This window comes from Sander vitreus, chromosome 23 (genome assembly GCF_031162955.1).
Source record: "Sander vitreus isolate 19-12246 chromosome 23, sanVit1, whole genome shotgun sequence".
In the NCBI taxonomy this organism is placed as follows: domain Eukaryota; kingdom Metazoa; phylum Chordata; class Actinopteri; order Perciformes; family Percidae; genus Sander; species Sander vitreus.
In genome coordinates, this window is record NC_135877.1 from 3003522 (window position 1) to 3028079 (window position 24558).

At 42.1% G+C, this 24558-nt stretch overlaps 1 protein-coding gene across 1 annotated transcript in view; it reads left to right on the forward strand.

The window, feature by feature from the left end:
• The window catches only part of aldh1l2 (aldehyde dehydrogenase 1 family, member L2), a 37696-nt gene extending 19356 nt beyond the window's left edge, over window positions 1-18340 (forward strand). The window contains exons 7-23 of the mRNA XM_078242609.1: window positions 465-599; window positions 1538-1663; window positions 1797-1888; window positions 3466-3613; window positions 3806-3925; window positions 4199-4326; window positions 6071-6221; window positions 6314-6384; window positions 6497-6602; window positions 6700-6787; window positions 8140-8233; window positions 8320-8419; window positions 9559-9657; window positions 10386-10551; window positions 12055-12160; window positions 12258-12457; window positions 15407-18340. Of these exons, the coding sequence (XP_078098735.1) occupies window positions 465-599; window positions 1538-1663; window positions 1797-1888; window positions 3466-3613; window positions 3806-3925; window positions 4199-4326; window positions 6071-6221; window positions 6314-6384; window positions 6497-6602; window positions 6700-6787; window positions 8140-8233; window positions 8320-8419; window positions 9559-9657; window positions 10386-10551; window positions 12055-12160; window positions 12258-12457; window positions 15407-15462 (1986 nt within the window). The 3' untranslated portion in view covers window positions 15463-18340. The remainder of the gene's footprint in view (window positions 1-464; window positions 600-1537; window positions 1664-1796; window positions 1889-3465; window positions 3614-3805; window positions 3926-4198; window positions 4327-6070; window positions 6222-6313; window positions 6385-6496; window positions 6603-6699; window positions 6788-8139; window positions 8234-8319; window positions 8420-9558; window positions 9658-10385; window positions 10552-12054; window positions 12161-12257; window positions 12458-15406) is intronic.
• The last annotated feature ends 6218 nt before the right edge of the window (window positions 18341-24558 follow it).

Here is a 24558-nt window from a genome sequence, read left to right on the forward strand (position 1 = left end):
GGAGAAGTAAAAAAGGACACGGTTAACACGTTTTACACTTAGGTTTTTTTTACAGATTAAACAAACAAGATACAACATGTTAATCGGTGAGCGTTAGAAGTGCTGGTAGGCAGGTTTCCTTTCCCTTTAGGTGGAGACAGGCTAGCCGTCTCCCCTTGTTTCCAGTCATTGTGCTAAGCTAAGCTAACTGTCTCCTGGCGTCAGCTTCATATTTAGGGTACAGACATGAGTGGAATCAGATTTTCTCTAACAGCAGAACTTGTGTTTATGAGGACAGTCCCACGTAGAATAAAGAGAAACTTAGTGCAGTACGACATTAAAACAAACTGGATTAAATTGGGTTAATTCTGTCGAGCTTCCTGAAATTGTAACACCATATTAAAACGGGACAACTGCAGGTTAATACAAGTTTAGCAACACGCAAAATATTAGTTTGAAGGGCTTCTGTGTGTGTTCTTCCTCAGGCTGTGACCCTGTATGGCTCGTCCATGTTGGGGGGGTCGCTACCAGCCGGTCAGCCCCTGGAGATTGCGGGGGCGCCCCAGCCCGGCCTGGTCACCAAGAACGGGCTGGTGCTGTATGGAACCGATGGGAAAGCTGTGAGTGTCTGTGTCGTTTGTCGCACTGCAAAACAAATATTCAGACCAAAAAACAAAAGTAGATTTGAACAAGTCAAGCCCCTGCCACTGTCCATCTGCTGCACTCCACATACAGTAGGTTTTTAGCAGTGGTGTAGTCTATTGTATTGTAGTGGGTATACTGTAATGTATATGTATGGGCCTATATATATATATATATATATATATATATATATATATATATATATATATATATATATATATATATATATATATATATATATATATATATATATGGGCCATAATGCAGGGGGTGCATATCATAGTGGGGGGTCTGGGTGTCTTTCCCCAGGGAAATTTTGAGCATCAAAGACTTTTACAGTGGAAATACCTTCATTTAGCCTATGTGAAGAAGCAAAACACATGACATTTCAAAATATATCAAAAATATAATGGAAAGTATGTTGTTACGTGCCATTGCGCATTTTTAAGTGGGTATATGGAAATCCTGGAGCTTTCTTAGTGGGTATACTGCGTATACCTGCGTATCACGTAGACTACACCACTGGTTTTTAGGCTGCCAGGTAATGCTAGGTTAGTTAAATAATAATAATGTATTACTCTATATACGCTGTTGTTAGAACACATACACACACATGCTCAGTTCCTATACACGCACAAATGTCAGAGAGCCGTCCGGGGTGCGGTGCCTTGCTCAAGAGCACCATGGCAGTGTCCAGGAGGTGAACTGGCTGTCCACAGAAAACCCTGACGGGCTGAGCTACTGCCACCCCAAGAGATATTGTCACGGACAGCATTCGAACCTGTGCGGGGGAAACACCGTTAGATTTTGAGTCCAACGACTTAACCTGTCAGCCACCGTGACCACGCATTCCAAACTCAGTATGCGTTGTCTCCTCTGACCTCTATTTTTTTTTCATTCTATGTTTGGTCCGCAGCTCCTGGTGAAGAACCTGCAGTTTGATGATGGCAAGATGATCCCTGCTTCTAAATACTTCTCCTCTGGGGAAAGCTCCAGTGTGGAGCTGACTGCTGATGAAGAGAAGATGGCAGAGGAGATCAGGGCAAGTTACTGTCAGTGGACGATGTTTAGCCGTGGCCTATACCGGAGCTTCTGCTTCTCTTAAAAGATACGTTCACCTTGACGTTTTCCACCTGGTGTTTGACCCTAGAGACTGTTGCTTTCATTTATTACAGGGCATCTGGAAGGGCATCCTCAGCAATGTCCCAGCCGTTGAGGACACCACAGACTTCTTCAAGTCCGGGGCCGCCTCCATGGATGTGGTCAGGTGAGGGAGAAGGGCAGTACAGAGATCGGTCAGAAGTGAATAGACGCCAAAAGTGGCTGACACGGCAGAATCAGCTCTCATAAGGACACTGATTATTTTCCTCAGGTGGCAAGTGTAAACAGAAAATAGTCTATAAAGAGTGCAAACAGAAATTTAGAACTTAGCCTTAACCTCAGCACAATGAAACACCATAAATAAAGTGCAAAAATAGAAAACATCTGTGTGTCCCCGATAAACTGACAGATACTCGCTGCCGCTGCAGTCCTCATTTATTTTCCTTATTATGCACTCCTGGTTAGCGTTCAAGAAAATGTCCGCTCCATGCCCGCTGCTTTAACGCCTTGACTGCAGTGTCTTATGTAGTCTCGCATTGCCAGACCTTAAGCATAATTTATGCGTCTGCGTTAAATCTACGCCATGGCTACGTACGTACGTAGGTAGGTGGCGATACCAACCCTACGCCGGACCCTACGCCGTAGCCTGACGTGCACCTCTAGAAAAATGTAACTACACGTTGTGGCAACGGACGTCGCTTGGTAGCGTCGCATTTCCCCCGACTCATTTCCTGGTTCTCCTTCTCCATAAACAACATGCAATCAAGGAGAGGGTTAACTTCTCCTGCTCCAGATTTCCCACCATGGTCAGAAAACACAGGGGAGACACTTTGTTTCTCTCACTATGACTCTAGAGTCGGCATTCGCTCCGAAGTATAAACATCAGGCCACTTACGTAGGCTACGACGAAAGCTCTGCGTGAAGCCTCCGCACAACCATAAATCACGCTTTACTCCACAGCGCTGTGGAGTAAGAAAGAAACGATGCAATTTTCTTCAAAACTTGACATTTTCAGCGTGTAGCTTGCTAGCTCAAAGTTGGTTGTTGTTTCCCGAAAAGAATAGAGTCTGAGAACACACAGCGCGGAAGGCCAGATACACCCGTATTCGTCGTTGATCCCGACTATGTCTTATGTCACACAGAACAACTATGACTTGTTTACCCACAGTGCCCCCTGCTGCATATCTGATGTAATTACATACACATCTGATATAGAATAGAATGCCTTTTATTGTCACTATACACATGTACAATGAGATTAAAAGTAACTCCTTTCCCAGTGCCAACATACAGTATATGTAAAATAAATATAACAACATGAAATAAAATAAGGAGTGCAAAAAAAAAAGGGGGGGGTAAGGTGCACAGTTGAGACACTATATACATATGAAAAAATAAATATGGTTTCATTAACAGTGTGATATGCAGTGTGGGTTATTGCGCATTATTTGAATATTGCCCATTAGTGGTGATCATATTCAATGAGTAATAGATATTGGACAATGAGAGTAATGATATTGCACAGTAATGGATTTGCACAGTATTATCAATATTATCAAACATTATCATACATTGCCACTACTCCATTACTGCACCATGTTAAAACCACAGATGTATGAATGTTTTAACAATAATGTGCCATACCGATTAGTAGTTTTAATGGTCGACTACACGAATAGTCGACTATACAAAGAGACCCCTGCCACTGTAGGCACTGATGAAGCGCTGTTGTCTCCGTGTCAGGCTGGTGGAGGAGGTGAAGCAGAAGTGCGCCGGCGTCCAGCTGCAGAACGAGGACGTGTACATGGCTACCACCTTCCAGGACTTCATCCAGATGTTCGTCCGCAAGCTGAGAGGGGAGGACCAGGAGGAGGAGCTGGTCATCGACTACGTGAGTCTGCCACTTTTATGTCTCAGTGAACCCCGAGTCTGCCGATTTATCTTTAGATTTAAGTTCTAAAGCCAAAGATTGTCTCAAGATTTTTTTTATCTTTCATTACACTCACACACATTCTATTTCAAGATATGCACAAAGGTAGGCGCTTGTGGTTGGTTGATTTGTGATGCTTGTACTGTTACCCAGGCAACCAAAGAAGTGAACAACATGACAGTGAAGATGCCAACCCAGTGTTTTATCAACGGCAAGTTTGAGGATGCAGAAAATGGCAAAGGCTACGATACCATCAACCCTACTGATGGATCAGTGAGTCACATGAATCTACTGCCATATTATTAATTATTAGACTGCGTGCGACTCAAGGAAGGGTTGAACGCAAGGGCAACTGGACTTGGGTAAAGGTGCTTCGAAGACGTCAGTTCTGGAGGAAGAATTCTCTCGACTGAGAGACGAAACGCCTTCGAAGCACCTTCACCCAAGTCCAGTTGCCCTGGCGTTGAACCCTTCCTAGGATAACTATGACCTGGGTGACTGAGAACCTTCTCAGACACTGTGTGTGACCGTTACGCCTTTCACCAGGTGATCTGTAAGGTGTCCTACGCCTCAGTGGGGGATGTGGACCGGGCAGTGGCAGCTGCCAAAGAAGCCTATGATAATGGACCCTGGGGCAAAATGAACCCCAGAGACAGAGGAAGTCTGCTTTACAAGTGAGTAGCTCCACCTAGAGGACTCCAGTGGGATTACATGATCTTAAAAAAATATATAATAATATATACACTACCAGTCAAAAGTTTGGGGTTACTTAGACATTTCCATTCCACTCCATTCCAGACAGAATACCAGCTGAGATCAGTTGCATTGTTTCTTTAACCAGGGCAGCAGTTTTCAGATTACATTATGTGCTTACATAATTTCAAAAGGGTTCTCCAATGTTTTCTCAGTTAGCCGTTTAAAATGATATCAGATTAGTAAACAGAATGAGCCTTTGGAACATTGGATGAATGGTTGCTGATAATGGGCAGTGTAGATATTGCATTAAAGATCAGCCACTTCTTTCTACAACAGTCGAGAACCCTTTTGCAGTTATGTAAGCACATAATGTAATCTGAAAACTGCTGCCCTAATAAAAAAAACCAATGCAACTGATCTCAGCTGGTATTCTGTCTGGAATGAAGTGGAATGGAAACTTTTGACCGGTAGTATATATATGTAAATATATACAGTATAATAAATAAAACAAAAATGAACGCAAATCATTTCAGTTTTAGTTTTTTCCAGAAATCGAACAGACTTGATATTGACGTTCCAGCAGACACTAAAGCAGTGCGAAGATTAAATATTAAACATCATGGTATTCCTATACAGTTCTCCAACCATCTGTTCATATGTATACAGCTACAGACTTGATGACTGACTGAGACTGAGACATTATACTTGGCCCTAGCAAAAACAAACTGAAACTACCGTAAACCTCAATATATAAAAAACTAAACCTGAAAAGGTGAAACTAAACTAAAACTAAAATCAAATTGAAAATTCAAAACGTTAATAACCCTCGGTCCAGATACACCAAGGTTAGAAACACACGCCAAATAACGCAGGTCTGCTCTGTAAATTACACATAGTGCTCTCTGTTTTCAAAATCAGCACCTTAAGATGATATAGAACCATGTTTATCCAGAAGGAAATTCTTGTGCCAGACATACAGAATGGATAAGAATAAAAACAAGTAATTGGTTTAGCAAATACAAATCCACAAGGAACATATGTGCTGCTAATGTTTAATGTCAGTTTACAGGCTTAAAGGTTTATCAGCTGGATTATCCTTATTCCTCATTTCGATACAGCCAATCAGATGTCGCATGAAGCAGTATCGTTCTATCACAGGCAGAGCAGACAGCAGGTGGACTGTAGTATTACATGTACATGTACAACGTACATCACATACATATGCAGGGATTTTCCTGGCTCAGAATGAGCCTTTGGGGGGTTGACTACACACGGCAGTAATGATTGGTCCGCGTACAGTAAAGGCAATGAGTTTTTGTTACCTTTTTGACAGAAATCTATGCATTTTGATGTTATTTCTGACAATTTGATAAACCAAAATGTATATTATGCTTGAGTAAATGAAACCCCAATGAACAAATCTGGTTAAAATACATAAATAAATCACTGGGAGAGTCCGGTACAGCCTGATTCTGTATGACACAACTGAGATTAGCTCTCATATTCAGGTTTCATGTCCTGCTTGTTTGTTTAGTAATTTGCTCCTAAACACATCTGGAGAGGATTTGAAATGCTATTTTTTATTCTCAATTCTCGTCATTTTGGTGCTGGTGATTTTCCTTTGGGGGCTGGCTCAAACCAGCCCCAAAGAGTGAGAACGCCCTCTCACTCTTCCCCCTCCTCCCTCTTCCCCCTCCTCCCTCTTCCCCCTCCTCCCTCCAGGCTTGCAGACCTGATGGAGGAACACCAGGAGGAGCTGGCCACCATCGAGTCCATGGACTCGGGAGCTGTGTACACGCTGGCCCTCAAGACACACGTAGGCATGTCCATCCAGACCTTCCGATACTTTGCCGGCTGGTGTGACAAGATCCACGTAGGTTAACCTTCAGGCACGCTCACGCCAGTTTTAGAAACGTCGAACAGTGATTATAAAACCAGAGGAACACGCCATTTCTTTTGTTGCAGGGCAAGACCATCCCCATCAACCAAGCCAGGCCCAATCGAAATCTGACCTTCACTAAGAGAGAACCTCTGGGGTAAAAGCTCTGGATTTACTAAATGCTGCCCTATATTTGAATATTGTCACTGGACTATATTGCGTGTGTTTTACTGAGTGCAGAGCTGTGTGTGTGTTTTTTCCTGCGGCAGTGTGTGTGCCATCATCATCCCATGGAACTATCCTCTCATGATGCTGGCGTGGAAGAGCGCTGCCTGCCTCGCAGCAGGGAACACGCTCGTTCTTAAACCCGCACAGGTGAGCACACCTTACACACACACTCTGGCTTTGACTCACGTATCGTATCTAGTGTCAGAGGAGTTTGTGTTTCATACATTAACTCTAATAATTACAGGTCACTCCGTTGACGGCACTGAAGTTTGCTGAGCTGTCAGCGAAAGCCGGCATCCCAAAAGGAGTCATAAACATTTTGCCAGGCTCAGGTAATGAACACAAATACAGGATCCACATTCCTTATATGTATTCCACGTTATGTCAGGCAGTCAAGAAAACATATGATTCAGAAATCATAAGTCAACCGTGCAAATACAATCTGATTGCTCATACTCATAGGCCAGTGGTAACCAACGTAGGTCGCTAGGTTGTCAATACAAAGGAGAGTCTACTTGCAACCCCCCGTCAAACGTTATATATCTATCATTTGTGAACAGATCAGTTGAAGAGTAGTCTGGATCAACGGAAGTACATTTCAAGGATAACTGCCTGACATCCCGCGCGTGGCTCAGTATTTTGCAATGACAAAATCATTTTGTGTAGATGAAGTTTCTTTGTTTTGTAATCATCCCCTAACCTCTTTGTCAAACATATTTCATTTTTAAAGACGTACTTTTGTGTCTTAAGTCTGAAAGTTTCATTAATTTTTTTGGGGCATTTTCAGGCCTTTATTTTCACAGGACAGATGAAGACATGAAAGGAGAGAGAGGGGGAATGACATGCAGCAAAGGGCCGCAGGTTGGAACCCGCGGCCACTGCGACGAGGAGTAAACCTCTTTATATGTGCGCCAGCTCTACCAACTGAGCTAACCCGGCCACTTCAGTCAGAAAGTTTTGACAGATGATTGGTTTTAGTCTATTTATGGGTTTAGTTGGCAATAGGACAAATCTACAGTAACATCAGCCTTATACATCATTTAAACTGTGTTCTGTTTTTGTGACGCATCATGTTGACAGAGACAGAATAGGAAGCACAGAAGCAGTGTTGGAGAACCCAACCAACTCTGAGCATTGCTGCCACTTTGATACTTCTGACTCCTACTTTAAAAGCTTTCTTATAGATCCAAAATGCTAACCTAGAAATCTAGACCACCCTAGCGGCAGCAAATGTAATTTGCAGCCAGGGTCAGTCTAGCAACTCTCTAGACTAGAGCTGGAAAAACCAAACTCTAGTCAGGCCAATCACATCGTGTATAGAGTCGGTGGGCGGGCTTAACATAATGACGGCAGAGTTGCAACGGGTCCGCATGAATTCCGGCACTGAAGTCATTCTTTAAAAAGGAATCTGTGTTTGGAGTTTTGCCGACCGGATACGGCAAAAGTTTAATCTATCAACTAGCTCTGCTGGTGAGAAAACGCATGGGATCTTCTTCGTTGCTCTGGTTGGTTGTAGCGCTATCTTATTGCGTGCAGAGGGAATTTCAATTTGAAAGACAGCCGTTTATCCCACCCCCTCGGATTGAGCCCTGCCAATGGTGAGTTCCCAGACCCAACATCTGGATGTGGGTCTGGCTTGTCAGGCTACCAAAATGCACCTTGCTAATCCCGTTCTCTCCTCCAGGTGGAATGGTGGGACAGCGCTTGTGTGACCACCCAGACATCCGCAAGCTGGGCTTCACCGGCTCCACACCTATCGGCAAACAGATCATGAAGAGGTACGACCTGACCCACTCCTGGCTTTGTTGACTTGTCTGCCAGGTGAAAAGTTCATGTCCCGTTTCTTTGTGATCTCTGGTCGCAGCTGTGCGCTCAGCAACCTGAAGAAGGTTTCTCTGGAGCTGGGAGGGAAGTCGCCTCTCATCATCTTCAGCGACTGTGACATGGACAAGGCGGTTCGCATGGTGAGAGAGCGACACTCACAGAGGGAGAGGGAACCGGGCCTGTTAACCTTTACGCCATGTTAGTGATGAAGCAATTAGTCAATGGACACATTTTTCAATTGACAGAAACTTATTTTGGTATTAGCGGTAAGTTTGTGGTTCCAGTCACGCGATTGTGAGGATTTGATCTTTTTTTTCCTCTGTATTATATGATTGAAACTGAATGTGTTTGGGTTCAGGAGAGTTTTTTAAACAGAAGAACCGATTTGATGACCTCACCTTGGCTTCAGGGAAATTGTGATTGTCATTTTTCCCTATTTTCTGACATTTTATAGACTAATCGATTCATCCAGAGAAGAAAATAAAACATGAATCAATAATGCAAGTGTTTGTTAGTTTGAGCCGTTCAACATATCCACCCTGTCTGATGACTGAAGCTTGGTCATGATCAAACATTCCTTAATAAGAACATCTTTTTGTGTGATTATTATTTAAAAACAAATATGTGTACCTTCATTCAATACATTTTGATATTTTTACAAACTATTCCATATGTCTAGTGAGCTAGAGACAAAAGAATGAAAAGTAAAGTGCATCATTTTCACTGGCTGTTTGAAGTGGCTGTCAAAACTGAGTTTCATGATTGCTGTGAGCTGCTTTGTGTTAGAAATGTGACACATGGGCCTATATGTTTAAAAAAAATAATTGTCTATATACCGTAGGACTGCACAAAATCTAGTTTTTTATCGTCATTGCAATATCACCAGGCGCAATAGACTAGGAGATTTTTTGTGTTGAAAGGAAACATCAGTGCTGCCTTTTATGTTCAATTCAATGTTCAATTTGTTCCCTAAAAAAATGTTGGAAGTGATTTCCTTTCATTTGTTTTAAATTCAACAAGCAGTTAGTTGTATTTTAGCAGAACACTGAAAGCAGCAGAAATGAAGAACTGAGTATACTTTAATATCTGTTTATTATATCGCGCACATTTTCCTCATACCTCGCAGCCCTAATATGCTGCTTATAAATGCTACGTGTTAGAGTCAAATCGTTGATTGCATGTGCACTTTGTTTTCAACGTCTTTCAGTGAGCTCAGTGGCAAACTGTGGATCAAATAGCATGCTCTTGATTCTGTGTCTGTGTGTCTGCTGCTCCACAGGGCATGAGCTCTGTGTATTTCAACAAGGGGGAGAACTGCATCGCTGCTGGGCGTCTGTTTGTGGAGGAGTCCATTCATGATGAGTTCATCAGCCGAGTGGTGAGTCAGCAAAAACCCTGACCCAAGCCCTCCTCTAGAAAAGTAAAGTACATACTGTACTGTACTTTAACATAGTCTTTTAGTCCCTGGTATGACGGGCTCCTACACTTCCCACAATGCAATTTGCTTGTGTCAGTTTGAGCAAAAGAAACAACAAAACAGCATCAAAAAGGTCCTTGCACACTGAGTCCAAAAATCGTATATGCGTTTTCTTTGTTTCTGTGATACAAAAAATTGGTCACGCACAGAAACCTTGCACACTGAGTCCGATGCGTTTTAATTAATCCGTATTGTTTTGTGACATTTTTCACAAAACAGTCTTCAAGCAGTGAGGATGGTTTAGTTATCCTCTCTCTTCTTAAAAAGAGAAAAAGAAAAAGGAAGTATTGGGTCCATCCAATCCTGAGATCGCAGGAGAGCAAGGAGCAAATTCAAAGTTTACGTTTACTTCATGATGTCATTGGCTCAGTTTGATGTTTTGCTAGTGATACTGTAGCCACATATTAAAAAGAAGACCACCAATTTCCGGAAACCTATTGATCCCAAAGGATCTCTGAAGTGCCAAAATGCTTGCTGTGGATGCGAAAAAATGCAGAAAATTGTACACAACGAAGTTTCGGAGGCAGTGTATAAACGTGATTGACACAAGGTGAGGTAAAAAGATGAAGGTGTGCAAGGACCTTTAAGCACACAGCAGCATTGTGTTTCTTCTCCACCCTTCCCACAAGGTGGAAGAGTTGAAGAAGATGAAGATTGGAGACCCACTGGATCGCTCCACGGACCACGGCCCACAGAATCACAAAGCCCACATGGACAAGCTGCTGGAGTACTGTGAGGTCGGACTGAAGGAGGGAGCCACGCTGGTGTACGGAGGCAAACAGGTGGACAGGCCAGGTAGAAATCTCACTGAGCCTACCTGGGCAAAATGGCTACCACACCTGACCACCAGCTGCAAAATGTCTGTAGCTACTGGGACTCATTTCCAGTCCTGTCAGGTCACATGAACACACAGGATACAGGAGGCACATTATACTTTATTTTTTTTAACTTTTTATTGGTGTATTTTACAGATTCTACGAAGTTCAAGCTTGTAATTGTACAAGTATGTTCAGCATTTTCCTATATCCTATAGAAAACAAAAACAAAGGGTATGTGTATACCAGCAACTTGGCATAAAGGCTTTGGGTAAACAGCGAAACAGTGGTTGCACAAATGGCACTTATGCATTAAGTTTGGATGGATGGATGGATGGATAAAGTGTATACATAAAATACAAACACTGAACACCCCCACCATTATTAAAAGGCACAATGAGATGTCATATTTGTCATTACTGGCCATTGAAATGCAAGTGGGAGGATGCAGTCCCCCAAAGTACATACATATGAACGTTTCAATATTTCCTGGTAAAAAAAACATTATGTGATTGATGTTATGCCACATTTCAGGGGCTCTAACATAAACAGAATCCAAAATACTGTAAGGCATATATGGCAAGCCATGGTTGCAATTTGTTGCCTTTTTGAAATGCCGAAATGGCGATGTGGACTTATCGCCATTTCCACATAGATACGTATGGAAAATATTCTGGTGAGTCTTGACTAGGGTTGGGTACCGAGACCCAGTGCTAATACAGCACCGGTGCCTTAACGACCGGTATCTACCAGACTGCGGATTTCAGTGCCTCATTTCGGTGCCACTAAAATGCCGGCTCTGGTCTCTGCTGCTTTGAAACAGATGTTAGAGGCAACAGAAACATCGCTGAATGTGACGCTAGTTAACGTTACACTTGGCAGCAGGTAACGTTAGCCTACCGTTAGCTAGCAGCTGGATTAAACACGGTTAAGATGCTGACAGCTAAACGGTGTAAAGTGTGACTGTATTTCCCTGTAGAGGATTCCAACATGCGGGACCTAGAACAGTCTGCTGCTGCTGTTGTCGGAGAAACAACACAGACGGTACGTTTACTTAAAAACTCACCTCGCCAGCCTCGTGGGGCTTTTAAAGTTATTGTAAAATACCCCTTTTCCATCTAGTGGTTGTTATTTTCGTTTACCAGCAATTTACTGGTAAAATAAGTTATTGTAATTACATTATTAATAAATCATTTAATTTTGACCATATGGCCTTAAACAAGCCGTTCTTATATGTAGCCGTTTTATCTTTTTAAAAAAGTATCGATTCATACCCAACCCTACTCTTGACTTTCCTTTTTTTCTTTACTACAGATACATTTTGAAAAAGGCTTATTATAAAAATGATCATTTATACATTTTCAGTCAGTTTCTCAGTTCAGCATTTGACCCAGAGGTTTGGTCTTGTTTTCAGTCTTCTCTGTAGAAGCTTTAGCATCATTGTTAGCATTAGCTAATCACCAATACGGTCATTTCCCTTCAGGTTTTTTCATGGAGCCCACTGTCTTCACTGATGTGGAGGACCACATGTACATCGCCAAGGAGGAGTCCTTCGGCCCCGTCATGGTGGTATCCAAATTTAAAGATGGGTGAGTCATAAAAAAAGCATCTTGCTGGAGTTGCTGCAGTGCCATCGTGCGGTTTAAGTCACTAACCGGTGTCCTCTGTGCCTCTGGCAAACCGCAGCGATGTGGACGGCGTGCTGCAGAGAGCCAACGCCACCGAGTACGGCCTGGCCTCGGGCGTGTTCACCCGCGACATCAACAAGGCCATGTACGTGAGCGAGCGGCTTGAGGCTGGAACAGTATTCATCAACACCTACAATAAGACCGACGTGGCTTCACCTTTCGGAGGCTTCAAACAGTCCGGCTTTGGCAAAGACCTCGGTGAGTACAGGCATGAATGTCATGACATGGATTGGCAGAAGTTATATGTTTTTTTGTTTTGTTTTTTACTTTTCTTACTTTAACTTAACATTTGTACAGTCATTGGTGTAATATTATTGACTGAGACAAAAGGGGAACATGCTGATTTTACACAAAAAAGACCAGGGGCTGTATCCCAGAAACTTCCTATCTTAAGTCTAAAGTTAAAGTGGACCTATTATATAGCATTTCCAGGTTCATACTTGTATTTTGTGTTTGTACTAGGACATGTTTATATGCTTTAATGTTCAAAAAACACTTTATCTTTCTCTGCACATGTATTCACCCTCTGTATGAGACGCTCTGTTGGAGCGCCTGTCTCTTTAAGCCCCACCTCCCTCAAAAGCCCAGTCTGCTCTGAGTGTTTCCTGGAATGTCTGCAAGTCTCTGGGTGTGTCTCATTCCCGTCAGTACACTGCTAATGTGCACTGACCACTTACTGCTGTAGTGCCCACTTAGGATGGTTAGTATTGTCCCAGAAGGAACGCTTATGTTAAAAAAGTTACCGGAAATGACGAGCAGGATGAGAGTGACAAACGCAACACATACCAAACACCAAAAAATACGGGCTTTCCTGTATACGGGCCTCACCGCCTCTCAAAATCTGACGAAAATCTTTTAAACTTTCAAAAGCAGACAGATTCAGCAACTGTATGGTCCATTTCTCGCTTAAAATGTTTTCAGAAACACGTTTTGGTGAACCATTTTCATAAAATACGAGATCGTATTCCGAACGAGCCGCCATTATGCTCGGTTTGAAATTCGGGAGCAGCCGGACCCACATGACGCATTCGTCCAATCAGCTGCCGGTCAAGGGCTCCCTTCCGCTTTGCAGTCAAGATGGCGTTTAGTGCGAGTAGGGTCCATCGATCCAACTTTTTGACCGTTTTTAGGGGGTCATCCGGGTACTTTGAGTGCACTGACTTTTTGCGTTATCTACACTATATACTTAAAACTAACACTTTGAAGTGTGCAAGTAGGCGGTTTGAGACACAACCACAGATTCTCCGCTGTGTTGTTTCACTCCGGGGCCTGACACTGACTGCAACGGAGTATATAGCAGGACTTTCTACCGTCAAAAATCACCAGTAAAGGCTTCTAAACCAAATATTACATAACCTGAAATGTTTCAGGAGTAATGTGACCCAAAATTGGGGAGAAATGACCAACATTTATTACTTGTCCCAGGTTAGGAAATCCTGGGATAACAGTGGTTATCAACTTGTATGTCTGTTATCTAGCCGGGTCGACCTCTCCAAAGCGGGTAGCAGTTGCATCTTTGCGATATCCTGAAGTTAGGGAAGGTCATTTGAGATCTGCAAGTTAAGAAGTTTCTGTAAATACGGCCCCAGTTCACTAGTTGTAAGGACTATAACTCATAACACCTGTAATTTAAAGAAACAGTTGTTTCATGTCGTCTGTGGCTGCTGAGGAGCTTTATAAAGTTTAAAACAAAAGAATGAAACTGAAGCTGTCCTTTGCTTCAGGCCTTGTTTTAGGCTCATGGTGGCTATAAGGCTTTTATTGTGGAGCTGCTGCTGGCCCACAACATCCACAAAAGTAGAGCATTAGTTCAGAAGGACCACGTTGCTTTATTAAAAATAGTTCTAAAACTTTATCCACGTGAACGTTGAGACTATAGTCCAAAACTACGTACGTCATTCAATTTGAACTTCATCAAGCAGAGGAATAGATTTCATCATTTTTGTTAATATGAATCATATTCACTATTTCTTGCTTTTTGAAATACTGGGTGCTTTTGGGGCCTCTGAAATTCACTCAAATAAAAGAATCGGACAAACAAAAATCCCTATTTGGTTAAACGGTTCACACATTCATCACATATAGACCTTCTTCACATGGGTCACACTCCAAGAAGTTTAGAAACCACTGGCTTACCCCTAATTTCCACCAGGCGCGCCTGCGCTGCGTTCCGTGCCCCGCGAGCAATCGCTGCCATTCAAGTCAGTGTTTGATATTCCACCAGCTGCACCACGGCGCGTCCCAGAAGCGTGCGTGATGCGGCGCTCCCCTCCGCGGGCCACGGGGCGTTCGGACACCCGGGCAGGAGGTGAAACAGCGAGACTATCCAGTCAATATCATGGGTGTCTCTTCTACAACACCACGGACAACGAGAGATTCATCTTGGAGGTTGAAAAACATAATACCACATCACAGATCTTTTTTTATAATGACAACGTCAGAAAAGAGAAGGCATGGAGGTTAACTGTAGGAGTGCTCGGAGTGGAAGGTAGATGCTAGCTCAATAAACATCTTTACAGTACAAAGTAGAGACAATATAATCTGCGAGTTGAGCAGCAAGACACTCCGCCTCTGAGACACAGTCCCAGTGTGGTATGGCGCGTTATTATAATAACAATTATAGGGATTTTTTTTTAAAGTGTTTATTAATGAAACTAATAATAACTGTAACTATGAACATTAGATTGGACTAGGGCTGCACCAATATCGCAAGGGGGAGGCGCAATGTTTGTTAAAGACATAACATGTGTCAAACACTGAATTAAGTATTGTGGGGCTCCAGCCTACAAATTGTAGCCTACAAACTAAATAAAAAAAATTTTTTTTGTACAGATCCTTGAGAAAAAAAATCAGAATTGAATCATTTCAATTTTTTTTTGTTATTTCAATATTTTTCTGGGAAAATAAGAATGATACAAAAATAAAATCCCCTCAAGTATCGTGGATCATATCGCAATTGTAACATCAGTCAAAATAATCGCAATTAGATAGTTTCCTCACATCGTGCAGCCCTAGTTTGAACTTAGATAATGAGCAGGTATTATTTCATTCTGATTTTGTCCCACGGTTTGTCCCTCGGCACCCTTTCTTCCCAGTGAATATATATATATATATATATATATTTTTTTTTTTGGGTCTGGTCCACAGGAGAGGACGCTCTACTGGAATACCTCAAGACCAAAGCAGTGACTGTGGAGTACTGAGGCACGGACTCCAACCAACTCTGAGCCACATCTGAATAGGAAAAGGACTCGTCTGTCTGCTTCAGGCAGACTTCCAGCTTCTGGACTGTGTGTGTGTGTGTGTGTGTGTGTGTGTGTGTGTGTGTGTGTGTGTGTGTGTGTGTGTGTGTGTGTGTGTGTGTGTGAGTGTGTGAATGAGAGGAGAGCTTTGGTGTTCGTCTCTGCCTCAGTTTGGACACTTTCTGCGTAAAACCCCCCCCAAAAAAAGGACAAGGGACACGTGTGGTTTACACACATCTGTGTATCCACACATAAAACCCAGAGTCGGACGTCTGATGGCAGCCGGGCTGGTTAACACTATTTTCAATGTTTCAGTTCCATAAAAGTGTTTTATGTTAAAACACAATTTTCAACCTAAAGCCTGTTTCCCCATCATTATCAATCGCGTTAATCAGTTCCATTCAAAATTAGAAAATCATCTGAAATCATGCTTTTCTCATTCACTCGTAATGCTGCCTTTACCATTCCTGTAATATCTCTCTGTTTACTCTCTGACAGCTTTTGGGCTGTTGTGTGCCGTATCAGTTTATTTATTTATGGATAACTCATCTGTACATGAATATGAATGCTGTAGCGTGTGTCTAGATGTCTTTGGGTTGAGTTTTAGAGTAGCCAGTGTCCTGCCTGACAGGACTAAACTGGAAAACTTCATTTGGTTAGCAAACAAAATATAAGATGCTTAATCATAGAGCTATTGGTCAGAATTTATCATCAACACGATGGGAAAACCGGATTCAGGTGAAAAAGCCAGAGTAACATTTGAATTCTCAATGAATCCACATGAAAGCAAAGGTCGATTTACTAGGTTTTTTTCAAAGATTTAAACGCAACACTAGAGAACTTTTCCCGCTTCGGTCCCCCTACAGGTTGGAAGCGGAATTGTCCATTACTTTACATTACATTATGCAAGTTTGCCAGATCGGGTAGCGCGAGCTGTAGTTCCAATGAGACAACCTGTAGGGGGACTGTGGATCTGCGGTACACATGTCAACACACAAACGTACTGCGTAGGCGTCACTTGGGCTTCCTGTCCGCCATTGCAGCCGTAGTCTATATCGACGACGTTTCATTTCCGCGATTGTTCAGGTGCCGCTGGAAATTCCGCCGGAAGTTCCTCATTTCGGCATTTGGGATATAAATCTTCAATAAATGCTTCTAAACCAAAAACTACACAAGTGGGCATGTTCCACAAGCGATGTGATCCGAAATTGGAGAGAAATTATTCGGAAATAATGTCCGAATAATGTCAATCGGAAACCAAGAGTGTATGTCAAACACAAAGACTGCAGTTCCGTCTATTGACTGGTGTTTGAAGCCAAAGTGTTGACGTCTGCGCACTATGCCCGTGTTAACATCCACACGTGTATTTGGTTCAGTCTAGGATCTACCGTTTAACTGCCTTCTCTGGTTGAACGTTTCAAGTCTTGTTTCACAATCACACGCTGGGCGTGGGCAGAAGTGTGCACCTGTAACCACACCCTGCAGGGATGTCACTATGTACCGACACACCCTGAAGTACACTTCTACATCACTACAGCAGGTTGACAAGTTAAACCAGTAAAGGTAAAGAATGGATTTTCACACTTGCATAAAAACAAACTGGAAGCATGATTTGATTCAAGTTTTTATGAGGACCGACATCACGACAGCAGCATGCAAGTTGATAAAGAAACTTCGGTAACACTTGAAGATCTCTACATAAGAGTGACATACCACTGTCATGAACACATGACACAGTCATGACACATGAACCCTAACCCTAACCATAACTTGTCATGACAAAAACCAAATGACACTAAAAGAAGCGTTACGTCATAAACGTTTATGACTTGTTTATGAACGTTTATGACACGTTCATGACAGTGTCATGTCACTGTTATGTAGATACCTTCAAGTAAAGTGTAACCGAAAGTTCCTGTTTAGAATGATTTCCTACTTGTTGGGCAGATTTGACTTTTCTTTTGAGTACACTACACAAATCATCCTTCAGGGACTTGCAGCTTAGTTACGACGGGTAATCCATTACAGTTAACATCGTTATATTTTATTTTGGCACGAAGCTGGCATCCAATATTTGCGATTTCATAGCATCACATTCACAAGCTGTCGTGAGGAAATCATGTTCAAGAGACAAACATTTAGCAGTGATGTTTGTTGTGAAAATAGTAATGCCAATTGAGTTAGAGATAGTAGTTTCTTGTGTTGACAGTCACTCAAATGTCAGATGTTGGAGCATTCTGCGTAGTGTTACTGGTGACAATGTAACATAGATGAAAAAATAGCAAAAGAAATAGACAATTGTGATGGATTAACTGTCTCAGGCGTGTTTCAAATTATATATATGTTATTATAAGTGATTCACCTCTCTTTTCAGAAGTTAAGATTTTTGATCAGTATTTACTTGTCACTACGTCAAGCTATGGTGAGCCATTTTTTTTACATCATGTCCTTGCAGCTGTCTGTTCCCACATAACTTTAGAGATTCACTCTCTTCCCTTTGATAAATTTGACCTTTTTTGTAAATAATTTCTAACAAAAAAAGGGAATATATATGTGATATATTTTTGTCAGACAGAGACAAACTGTATGTTATAAAACTATATTATATTTGTTAAAAACACACCAGCTAGTCTTTTTTATTTTATTATCCATCACTCATATGAAGAAGTTGTGAAATGAGTATTATGTTTGTCCCACATTATCAGTAAAGGCAGCAAGGGCTAATAAGCAAGTGTTTTTTCTCCCCCTTTGAGAAAAAGGTGTAATATGTCTCCTCTATAAACAGTGTTCAGCCAGTAGGCTAACATCATGCAACAGTAAATAAACTTTGATTTGAATATTACTGTGTAATGCTACTGTTACTCAATAAATATGCAAACATTCTACATGGTGGGAAGAAGCAGTGATGCTGCTCTTGGTGCTACCAGTTATTTTGCATTGTGTACTTACATTTGATACATGGTATGGTCCCGTATTGTAAAAAGGAAGATTTCCAGGTCTTTTTTTTATTATAAAGCAGGTCGAGGTGCTATTTAAAAACTGTAAGTATTAAAACACTCAATCCACAGAGAAATGCACACAGCCCGTGACCGTTAAGACCCTGGCACACCAAGCAGACGGCCAAGAACTAGTAGTGACCTGGCGACGAAGACTGACTGGGGTCGCCTCAAGTCGCCCCACTACTGTCCATGTCTCTGGCCGTCATCCGTTCTTTCAGCAAAGAAGTCTCCCTGCGGTGGGGAGCAGAGGAACCAGGCACTGGTTAGTTAGCTAACATTAGCTACTGATTCCACCCAACATTCCTTCATGCTTCATGTTTTCTTACGATGTGACAAAAGTGTGTAAATGAAACATAAAGTTGTTACATTTTTCTAATTTAGTGGCTGGCTGGCTAACCTGTTAGCTAGCTTGCTTGCTCAGTTGTCAGTCTAGCACCGACCACAGTGCAGAAAGAGAGAAGTCTACGGTCTATTGGTCTTTTACCAATACTATGTTCTAGTATGAGGGGCTGTTTAGGCCATATATCAAGAATGGGTGTACATAGTCTACTTTTACCTCACACGCACACACACACACACACATGAAAAGCACGCACATACACCACTTTCACCTCACACACATTACTTTTTCTCATAAAATCTCGTCGGTGTGCAAAGTAAAATGTTGTCTATGTGTAAGGTAAAAGTTGTCTGTGCACAATTTTCCAATGATGCTCTTCAGTGTGTTGTTGAAATGCAGGGAGCTCCAGATGGAAGCAGATAGCTATAGTGCTTAGTTTCTGTCTACCCCATGAGGAATTCACGCAGTTACTAGTAGCCAAGGAGGACACGGAGGATTAAAACATGATGGACTCTTCAGAAGAGGTCATTATCTTCACTTGAGTTTCTGCGCAGGAAAGTCACCGGACGCCACAATCTTCTGAACATAGTTATACTGAGAGAAACAGAGAGAGTTGTGTGGAGCTGATAGTCTGAATTAGCTTTGTAGCAACTCATTTGGCAATGGCTGGAATGTAACGGACGTTCATTAATATCAAAAAGTTACACATTAAAGCTTTAAGTATAGAGAGACTCAATAGAGAATTCAACAACCATGTTGGAACGGTTTCTGCTTTTCTGTTTCTGCCAGCAAATAGAGATTGTGTAAATTCTTTACAGGCACTTTATGTATGTTTCCGCTCCTTGCTGAATATCAGGCCAAAGTAGGGATAATAGGGTAATGCCCTTGTTCCATCTACAGGGACTGGGATCAAATCATGACCTTCCAATTGGTAGACAACTGCTCTACCAATCGGAAGGTCGGAGGTTCGGTCCTTGGCCCTGCAGTACCATGTCGAAGGGTCCTCGGACAAGACACTAAACCCAGGTTGCACATTTTATGGTGTGAATGGTGCCTGTACTAATTAAAAGTGGTTTACAGTAAGTAGCTGTTAAGACTAGAAAAGCGCTACATAAATGTAGTCCATTTACAAGCCTTCTAGAACTTATACTTCTCCAGCATTGGGAGTATACTGGAGTATGACCAACTTTACCCAGTTCGGTTTCTCATTTGACATAGTTTCTAAGTATATTCAAGGGGTTGAAAGGGTATTGTTTATGACGGCTTATTCCAAGGCGTGGTGCCATTCTTTGTAAGTTTATGCCAATAGCCAGACAATGTTTTGCAGTGATTATTTTTACCTTTATTTATTCAGGGAAGGTTCACTGAGAGGCAGCCTCTCTTTTGCAGGAACGCCCTGATCACATTCACACAGTTCCACATTCACACCTGGAAGCTGCCCAGTGCAACCACAGTCTGACCTGCTGGCCACTGGGCAGCTCCACTGGAGCGGTTGGGGTTAAGTGCCTTGCTCAAGGGCACCTCAGTGGTGGTCACAAGCTCGCATCTCTAACCTTTAGGCCACCACTGCCCTAAACCATAACTGTAGTCAGAACTGTAGGTTCTGACTTTGCATAAACCAACAGGATATAAGGTCTGTAGCTACAAAATGAAAATAATATATTAGCCTACATTATATTTAGCTGACGCTTTATCAAAAGCAACTTCTATTCACACACACACATGGGGATGCTAAGGAGCAATTTGGGTTTCAGTGTCTCAAGTTTAGAAGAGTCATTAGGGCAGTTAAAGGACTAAGTAATGTCAGTTACACAGCTGTATCTATCTAAAGGTTGCTAATGTTAGCTGACATTAGTCAGCCAATGCAACTGGCAAAACCAGACTAAGTAAGGCTGCAGCGATACACTAATGAGTGTTTTATTGCTTATGAACTTAACTTTTCACATGAAAAAAGAAAATTGTGTGATATTGTTTTTTTTTTTTTTAAATAAACAGTTGTGTGTGTGTTTGTGTATGTTTGTGTGTGTGTAACCGTGACACATGTGGAAGTAGAACGTATAGAATGTTCTACAGTTCCACAGGTGGAATTGTGGCATTGTACCCCATTATGACCATTCCCTTCTAAAGTCACACTATTAACTCAGCAGAGGCACAGGGAACACATGTACACAGACCTTCACAGAGTCAACTATGGAAAGATTAGGATACTTAACACAACAAACATACCGTACATCATCGCTCCACATGGATATCAAGGTAAGATATTCAAATAGACAACAGTTAATTGTTTCCCCTGAAGGCAACATCGTATAACAGTTGTATTTGGATCCTAAGCTCTTGAAATGCACAGATTTATATATGGTCTATTTTCTAGTCTATGGTATAGTATGTCTACTATGGTTTTTAAAGCTTGCAGATTGAAATTGTTTTTGAATTGTGCTCAGCACCAATAGCCAACCATAACTGTTAATAGTGTTGTCAGATTATGAACACAGATTTTCTTACAATCCATCCCAAGGAGAAGTGTTTAGTTGATGTGTAAAAGATGGCTGCTTCTACAGCCTGATGGTTTTTCTTCCTGTCAGATTTCACCAGAGGAACTAGGAGAGGAGAGGTGCAGTGATTTGGAGCTGCCTCTGCTCACATCAGAGACTTTGGATGAAGTGGTCATGTTATATTTGGGGTATATAACAAATGAGTAAGTCAAAGTTAAAAGTCATCAATCAGCTGGTTAAAAACTGGTTAGATGTTTGTTTGGCTTAACCATTCCTAATCTCTTCTTCCAGACACTGGCAGTTGTTGGCAGCTGGCAGCATTAATTCTGCCACAGTCATACTGCTGTCCGATCTGTGTCACGAGGTTGTCCAGACGGTCTGCGACGAGGTCCTGGATGTTGTGACACCTCAGGTTTATAGCAAGACTCTGGGCCACATTTTCATGGAGAGTGCCAGCAACCCCAGCAACACTTCTGTCACAATGTACCTGTAAGTCAAAAGCTTCCACAGTAACTGTTATTCACTTCCATCTTCTTCTCAGGCATCATTACTCAGGCTGTTCTCATGAACCATTTGTACATACAGTACAGCTACTAAAGGAAAGCACTGTAAGCATTCCACATATGGCTGGGTCATAAAACACAACGCTTTCAACTCAGGGAGCGGAGTTAGCGTCCTTGGGCAAACAAAAGATGTTCACTCAGGAAATGCTTTTTTGTGTTTTTAATCCAAACCACAATCTTTTTTCTAATCTTAACTGTCGGCGCCGCATGACGCTTACTTATTTACTCCTACACTTAACTGTAATGTCAGCTGAAACGACCAGCAGCTCACAGTCACCTTTTGTCGGCTAAATTTAACTAAACTTTAACTAAAAATTAAGCTAAACTTATATGTTTTTGTTATGTGACCGGTCGTAACGTGACCAGCCGGCGGTCACCGAATTTTGTAGGATATCATACGAACCTGTTCGTGTGAATGCGCTGCATTACTGTTTGTAGACTCCAGATTCTAGTGCTGAATACTATCATCAGATGTCAGAGTTGAGTTTGATCCCTCACGTTCTGAAAAATGTTCAGAGGGCGATACCAGTAGGAAGTGTTTAAAGCAACACTAGAGAACTTTTCCCGCTTCGGTCCCCCTACAGGTTGGAAGCGGAATTGTCCATTACATTACATTGTCCAGTTCATTGGAACTACAGCTCGCGCTACCCGATCTGGCAAACTTGCATAATGTAATGTAATGTAATGGACAATTCCGCTTCCAACCTGTAGGGGGACTGAAGCGGGAAAAGTTCTCTAGTGTTGCTTTAAATGTCACTGCCCAGAGCAGATCAGTTGACTAAAATGGGATTGTTTCTCTTTTTAAGGGATGAGATTGAATCTCCACAAAGGGAGCATAACTATCACTCAGTGACAGTGGAGGATATCCAGGCCAGCCTTGGACATTCACTTCACCAGTGTCTTGGAGAAGCGTTAGAAGTCGTAGAGGAGAGTTCTGAGAACTCTGAACAACTGCTGCAGCTGGTTGCAGAAGAGGTGGCCAAGAAGGTCAACCGCACACTGGCTGTTATCACACAGTCAACCTCTTCCTCACAATCGGAGGAATCTGTTGAGTGTGTTACACCACAATCAACTAAACACATGGTTTTTCATGTTGCCAACATACTGAGCAGATGCGTGGTCCGGAAGTACCAGATCAAGCCCCTTGAAGAATTACGCCTGGTCAGTGTTTCACCTTGGGCCTCCAGTCCAGATGACGAGCGTGTGGTTGAGGAGTTCAACTCAGAGAGTACCATCGGCTCTCTATTGGAGTCACAGAGTTCTGACCGAACTTTTTCTGTGAGCTCAGTGTCTCCAGCCACTACCAAAGAGGAGTTATCCCAGGGAGAGAAGACATTTCTGGCCGTGGTCCTTGGTATGCTGCTGGACCACATCGTCCACTCCACCAAGACATCAGTGATGGACTTGAACTTTGATGGAATTTTGAATAATCTGACAAGGATTGTGGAAGAAACAGGTTTTACTCTCCCACAAACTGTTGGAAACCTCCACCGTACCATCTTTAAGAAGCTTTGTCTGGAGTTTGGATCCACAAAGCTGCTGCAAGCTGCCATCGTGTCTGAAGGTATGGCCTTCGAGGAGGCGGTTGCCAGGGAATTGAGAGTGCAGCAGCAGAAAGCTACACATAAAAAAAACAGCTTTGTTACAAACGTGAGGAGGATTTTCAGAAGAAAAAGCAACAAAGTAGCTCCTGCGTGTGAAGTCAACACATTCAACAGTCAAGTGGTTCTCCTGGAGCGTGAATCGACACCCCGGCATCAGAAGAAACAGAAGAGCCCCATCATCATCGGGATGTTCTCTGCCGTGGCCAGGATTCTGAAGAAGCCTTTCACCTCCTGCATCAGCCGAGGATCACAGGATGACTAGCTCACGCAAGTATCCAACATTCAGGGCCAGATGTACTGTACGTACATTTGCGAATGTAGCGTTATCAGCGCCATGACCAACCCGATGACATGGATCATTTTTCAAGATGAATGCACATTCTTTAAAAGGATGTGTAAGTTTGGTTTCCAAAAGTGTTTTTGGAGTTTGTACAGGGCCCAGGGTTTTTATAGTAAACTAATACTGAAACTAAAACAAAAATAAGCAGTGAAAAATATTGTTAGTAAACGGAAAAACTAAAACTAAACTGAAAACTACAACAAAGGTTAAACAGTAGTACCTGGTTAAAAAAACAAAATAACAGTACATCAAAAAATGAACATGAGCTCATTTCAGTTTTAGTTTTTTAGCTATAGTATTTCACTACCTAAAAAAAGAGACAGCATGAATTTCCGTCAACTCTCGTGACATTGAACCACAGAAAGTGAACAGACTTGACATTCCAGGAGACGGCGCTGTTACACAATTGCTTCACATCGGGCACTAATGTAGCACAAAGATTAAACATTAAGGCCATACCTGTACAAACCAAACAGCAACTTAGGCACTCAAAGATTAAGTGCCTTAAAACTGCATTCTATCTAATTTCCAGCAGGGGGTGACTCCCCTGGCTCCAAAAAGAAGTCTATAAGAAAATGACTATTTATTACCTTAGTCAACATTTTCATAATGAGTTTATACTCTAAATCAGTAGTTTTAAGACTATTTCAATACAGCATAATGTTAATTTAGCATATTAGGGCCCCATTTATTTTAAAATATATGATAAAGCAGGG